Source organism: Protopterus annectens, chromosome 13.part0 (genome assembly GCF_019279795.1).
Source record: "Protopterus annectens isolate FY-2018-M chromosome 13.part0, PAN1.0, whole genome shotgun sequence".
Classification (NCBI taxonomy): domain Eukaryota; kingdom Metazoa; phylum Chordata; order Ceratodontiformes; family Protopteridae; genus Protopterus; species Protopterus annectens.
This window is the reverse complement of record NC_056747.1, coordinates 797481413-797488064: the sequence shown is the minus strand read 5'-3', so window position 1 is coordinate 797488064 and position 6652 is coordinate 797481413. Positions and strand designations below refer to the sequence as shown.

The 6652-nt window shown below is 34.7% G+C and overlaps 1 protein-coding gene across 3 annotated transcripts in view; it reads right to left on the bottom strand.

Annotated features, from left to right (window-relative positions):
- The window catches only part of TRPV2 (transient receptor potential cation channel subfamily V member 2), a 1022245-nt gene that overhangs the window by 342135 nt on the left and 673458 nt on the right, over positions 1-6652 (bottom strand). For all 3 annotated transcript variants that reach the window (XM_044054526.1, XM_044054527.1, XM_044054525.1), the window contains exon 6: positions 1046-1344. In XM_044054526.1, coding sequence (XP_043910461.1) covers positions 1046-1344 — 299 coding nt within the window. The remainder of the gene's footprint in view (positions 1-1045; positions 1345-6652) is intronic.

Genomic DNA, 6652 nt, shown 5'->3' with positions numbered 1-6652 from the left:
ATTGGATATGCATGGGGGCTTTGATGCCCTCTCCCCAATCCCTTGTGGTGAGCTGCACCCACACACACATAATGCTAAATGAATACCAGCTCTGAAGTTGCATTTGTAGGTAGAGAGAATACTTGATTTTCCAAGACAATCAAGCATTTTCCTTTACTCAGAAGTAACATAATTCTGTGAGGAATGGAAGGGCCCTAATCTTGGCTAAGACATACTCATTTAACTAATATGCCTTCTAAGCATGATCAGTGCAATCACAGAGCAATACAAAGACGACTATGGAGTTAGTATACTTAATTAGTGTTGCTATGAGCTTTATAGCCTGCCCCATGCACTGGGTGATGACGAGGCAGGTATCCCCTTAAAAATACTTTCAGTACATTGTTTCACTTTACCTTTGAGACGGAGTGCTGTTTCGGGTATGTAATTCCTCCTGTTTATATTAGTGTCAACTGTTACACTACAGATTCACATATTCTGTGGCTTCGCTGTGTTGTTTTATTAATTATATAAATGATTTGGATCTATTTAGTTGTATGGCTGTTTAGTTTTATAAAATAATCCACATATTAATAATGATTGATAAACATTAACTAGGTACAGTTTCAGGCAATATGTGTTTTCTATAGTTTGATATATTGCTTCAAGTGAAGTGCCCTACTTATATTATTCTATGCTTGATCAAAATGTATTTAGGAGTTTCTGCTTTTAACACTTTCAGACTTGATGTTATAGTCTGATATTAAGTGATTCTATCTTTTCATTAATTCTTATGCGTCTGGTGCAATTGGCTCTCACAGATGGTAGATGTAATTGATGTTCTAGGGTAGGTGGCTTTACACTGTGATGTAACTACGCCATGAAGATCACAGTTTAAAGCTGCTGTTCAAAAGGCACCCCATTAGATAACACTGACAGCAGTGAGCATGACACTTACATATTGATATGTGCAGAATAAACTCAGTCTTTGTGTGATATTCCAGATCTGGGACTTTACATAAGGAAAAAGTATGTTGATAAACTTTATCAGGCTTGAGTAACATACCTCTAGTTTCCCCATCAGTGCTGCCAACTTTAAAGGTGTCAGTCCGTCATTGTTACTGATGGTTTCCAAATTCAAATCTGGCTTAATCTTGGCACCAAGCTTTAAAATGTGATCATACATTGTTGTCACCGTAGTGGTGTTGTCCTCAGTTTCGTCAGCAATGATTACTAATGTATGAAGAACTGTGTTACCTGAGGAGTCCTTGGCAGCAATATTGGCTACTTTATATGGATTGTCCAACAGGAATTTGACTATATTCAGCTGGTTTGTGCAAGCAGCCAATGAGAGAGGTAGTTCACCTAGAAATTATATAGTTGAAATAAAGGAGTTTAGTGATTACAGTAGGTACAGGCAGCATGAAAAAAACTTAAGATATTGAAAGAACATCAGTATGAGAATATTTTAACTTCAAACTACATTCTATAACACTTTAGTTCTCTAAATCTTTTTTGAAGTCTATAAAAAAGCAAACTTCTAGCATTTTGAGAGTAGAACATTAGCTGTAGATGTGGATATTATCATAGCTTATGTAAATGTAATGCCCCTTTCCTCTATCGCTAACTCAAAGCTTAACCCATGCTGAGGTATGGGTTAAATTAGGTCTTATCCGTACTTAGTGTGCTTTGTGATGATATAACCTAAGTAATCAACCAAAAGTATCCAAATTTAATTTATATCTGATGGATTACTTCAAATACACAGGAGTAAAAAATGAAGCAAGTTTGAGTCGAAATGTTTCAGTCTGTGAAAAGTCAGTATTAAGTACCACATAGTCAAAATATTGAAATATAGGGGATATGAAATGCAATTATACAAAGTAAAAATTGAAACTTTACAAACAAAGCCATTAACATTGGTGCAGCTCAGTAAATATTTAAGTCTATTTAACTTTTAGAAGTAACTTTTGATAATGTCTTTCTTAAAGTGATTTGGTCGGTTAGACTGGTTACCAGCTACATTTATTTAGTTAAGAAGCCGTACCAGTGAAAGAAAACATGCTGCTGTAAGACTTTTATTATAATATTGACATGTAGAAAAGGGCTTTGTTTTTGTCTAGGCACTACACGTATGCAAGTACTGCTATTATGATTAGAAATGAATGAAGGTCAGCTTCTAATTAGTTAGGTTGCCAACTGATTTTGATTCATTAATTCATTAATTTCTATTTCCCTACTATAAGGTTTTAAGGAAACACAAAACAGAGCCTCACTAACTCCAGGGTATCAAATCTCATTGATATGGCATAGAAATAGAAATATGACCATCATTGGTAAAAATTAATCACTGTCCCATACTGGCAGGTTAAATATGCCAGTCTTTCCCTAAACATAAATACTATAATAAAATATGAAACGGTGTGGCACATTGACTAACAACAGCAATACAGACTCTAATAAACTGTGTATAAAATAAGTCACCTTACCACCCCACACTCTGTGAATTGTACCATTGGTAGAAGGAACCTTATAGTAATCACTGCATGCTGTTAGTTTAATGTGGACTAGAGGGTCCTTAAGCAAAATTTTACTTACATAACCCACCAGCTAACAAAAGATTGGAGAGTTGAAGTAATCTTCATAAAATATATTGCACTAATTTGATTTTATTTATTTATTTTATTTTACATTTGTTTACCAGTGCAGAGCACAGATCAACTATGACCAATTGCAGGCACAGCTTGGGTTTAAAGGAACAATGAGATCAATTTACAATAAATACAAGTGAAAGCAAAACTGGAAGAAACTTAATGTAATTTATAAGCATGAAATGTCAAGTCTGCAGGTATTGACAGAGAGCTCACACTCACTCTGGAATACACCAGCAATGCCAAGTCCATGGGAAAATGTAATTTGGTGTGCCAGGAAAAATGCTGGTAACATTTTGAAAAGGTGTTTGAAAAAAGAACAAACAGTTCAGCAATATTATATGTTTGCTGAGTCCCCAGTGCAACAGCCTTGCCACATTATTATGCCTTTCGGTATATAGCCCTTCTGCCATTAGTAAATGGGTCTATATTATATCCTCGAACGCTTAAAAAAGCAAATGCTGATTGATCGAACTTATTTTCGCAAAACTGCAAAATATCGAAGCAGCAGAAACTTGATTTTTTTTCCTAGGTAAAGAATTTGGTTGTCCGTTTCTGTTGCTTCGGTATTTTCAGTGTTATGGTGGAAAGTTACCGGTCAGATTCAGGTAAGTGTGCGATTGTGTGGATGTGAGTGTTAGGGTGATTTAGGTGAGTTAGGGCTCGGGTTAGGTGTTTGTGCGATTGAGTGGACATGAGGGTTAGGGCGGATTTAAGTGAGTTAGGGAGCGAGTGAGGTGAGTGTGCGATAGTGATTTACCTTAGGGTTAGGGTTTGGGTTAAGGTAAATGGATAGTTAGTGGTGTGTGCATAGTTTAGTGTAGGGTTAGGTATCAGATTTTAGGTGTATGTGTGTGGATTTCTGTTTGTTTGGTGTGCTTGTGTTGTGTGTATGTGTTTTGGATCAGCAATTTTTTTCCCTGGGAAAAAAATTGCTGTTCTGACAGTTCGAGATTGTAAGCTTTTGCTTAAATTAGGTCGATCAATCAGCGCTCGCTTTTTTAAGCGTTCGATGATATAATATAGGCCCTAGTAAATCATATCCAGCAACAAGATGTGTGACTGTTTCCAATTCTGTTTTACAAAACTACATTTGACTGTTTCTTCTGTATGTTCAATGGACTTTTTAAACCAATATGTACATAGTCCACTATCTTGGGCTTCCAATATTTACCTTTCATCCTTTGGTTTAACTTCACCTCTCCTTAACCATTACTGTGTTTGATCCTGATCAACACGAGGTTGTTCCAAGAGTTTTCTATACTTGCAATTATATTTATGCATTTTTCACATTTCTTGCCTTCTCATCTGATCCTTCACTTTATATTCTTTCTTTTGTTTTTTGGCACATTCTATTGCTGCCTGATTTTTATCTGCTTCTGGTTTGATTTCCATTCCCGCTTGACACTGATATGCTTTTGCTAAACTAAGCAGGGAAGTCATGTTACATTTATTCTCCTCATGTTTTAAAACTTTCAATACATTTGGGTCCTGTGTGGTCAGCAGATATGTATGCAGTCCTACAACTGCAGATCTATGCATGTAATCAGTTTTGAGGAGGCCCATACCTCCTTCAGAACGGGGAATGTATAGTCATGGTATACACTGTTTTTTTATAAATCATATGATGAGCATGAAGCAGTCTTCTTGTTTTTCTGTTCAACTGATCCAGCACCTTTTGGGTCCAGTCAATCATTCCAAAACTTTGAGTTAAGTTAGGAAGAGCAAATTGGTTTATAGCTTGGACTTTGTTCCTAAATGTCAGCACTGTTTACAGTATTGATTTTAGTCTTCTAAAATATTCCTTACAAAGTTGTATTCACTTTTGTTCAAGTTTTACTGTTTATCCTTCATCAATTCTCAAATATTTATACACTCCCTCTTGCTCAAGTTTGTTTATATCACATTCCTGTCCCAGGCTGGTGTTTTCTTGGTGCTGCAGCTTTCCTGCTTTAAAGGTTGCATTTGCACATTTATCAAGATCAAATGACTTTCTTATATCATCTGAAGAAGTTTTGACCACTTGTAGTTGTGCTTTCAGTTCCTCATCTGATGAACTATACAGTTTTAAATTATCAATAAAAAGAAGATGAGAAGTCTTTACACTTTGTTGTTTTCTGGGAGCTAAGTTGTAGCCATGACCTAATCTGTTAAGTAGACAGATTAATGGGTTAAGGGCAAGACAAAAAAGCAGTGGTGACAGAGTCACCTTAGAATATCTCCCTTTGAATTTTTATCCCTGGCATAATAATTTGTCCTTTATCATGGCTTAACTGCAAAATGGTTTGCCACTGTTTCATGGCTGCTGTAATGTAATCGATCAGTGTAGGGTGTATCTTATACATGTTTAACCACTCCTTTATCCAGGTATGTAGAATACTGTCAATTGCTAGTAGTCTACTCATGTCATACTTAGATTCTTCCCCTTTTACAGTTCTCCATTATGACTTTATTTAACAACAAATGATCCTTTGTTCTATATGACTTTCTTCTGTTACTATTTTATTCTAGTGCCATGATTGAGTTTTCTTCTATAAATGCTGTCGACATCAATTTCAGTGTATAGTTTATGCATCGTTTAGTGTTAAAAAATAATTTTCTCCATTTTGAAGGAGAATTTTACCAACAAAGGTCTGGAGTAGCTATGGAGGCTAGTTGTGCCCCCATTTTTGCAAACCGAATACTTTATATATGGGAAAAGAAATATATTTATAATTCAAATTATACTGGATGTTGGACTTCATACAAGAGATTCCTGTATGACATTTGCATTTTGTGGGTAGGTTACAAAGAAAAGTTAATGGAATTTATTACATATATTAAAGGAACTACCAAGAGAAGGGTGTTAGCATGGAGGATGCCTTGGTCATAGATTATAATGGGGATGCCAAGGTAATTACTAAGATCGTTAGGGAAGAATGGAAGAAATTTTGTCAGTTTTCTGATTTAGATGTGCTTTTTAATAATCCTCTCAATATAACTAAAAGGACGGCCCAGAATATAAAGGACTTGGTGGTACATAAGGTTAAGACTAATGGCAATAAAAGGATGGATACGCTTAAGTGTGATGCCTATGCCCAGTGTGCCTATATTGTCCACAAAGAAAGTGTTTTCTGAAAAGTAGGAACAAAGTTATTAAAGGAATTTCCTTTTCTAATTGCAATAGTCAGGGCTTAGTGTAACTGGTTACTTGTAAATGCTGGAATGCATTCTATGTTGGTAAAACAAAAAGAACCTTAAGGAGAAGAATATACAAACATTACTATGATATAAAAAACTAAGGATGAAAAATAGTTTACATAAGCATTTGAAAGGTTGCTCCAATGTAAAATATAAGTTTTTTTTTGTGATAGAAGTAGTTCCTTTTGATTTTAAGGGGGTTCGTGGGAGAACAAAATTGAGTATCATGAATTGTACTGGAAATTAATCCTGAAAGCTAACAGAAGCCCAAGACTTAATGAGAATTTAAGTATAAGTTCAGTGTTAAAAATGAGAGTGGCTAGATTGTGAATTATTTGGTATAAGATAAGATTTCTGTACTTTATTTTTTCTGTTTATGCCCACCTGTATTTTTGTACTTTGGGCACAAGATGGGAGTAAAGAGAGATTAATATTGTGCTGTTTTAACTGCAGAAAAGTTTTTTAAGTTTTTAATTTTCTTATGTAAAGTGAACATTTTTATATGTATCAATTTTTAACATTTATAAATTTACAAGTTTTTCATTTCATATACAGGATGCAGCATTTATTTATTTATAGCATCTTTTATACAGAAGTACTGAGATCATTTTTTAAATCTGTAACTTGTTTTAATGAGTGTTTGACTATTATTTATTTATTTAACATTTGTTTACAGGGAAAGTCCGACTAGACACAGGTCCTTTTTCAGTGGAGGCCTGGTGAGAAAAGCTCCATGAGTAACATTAAATTTTAATGCGCAAATTACAATAATCAATAAAGTATAAAGTAAACAAAATGTAGTATACACAAGAAAATACAAATTTGTTACATCATGACAACAA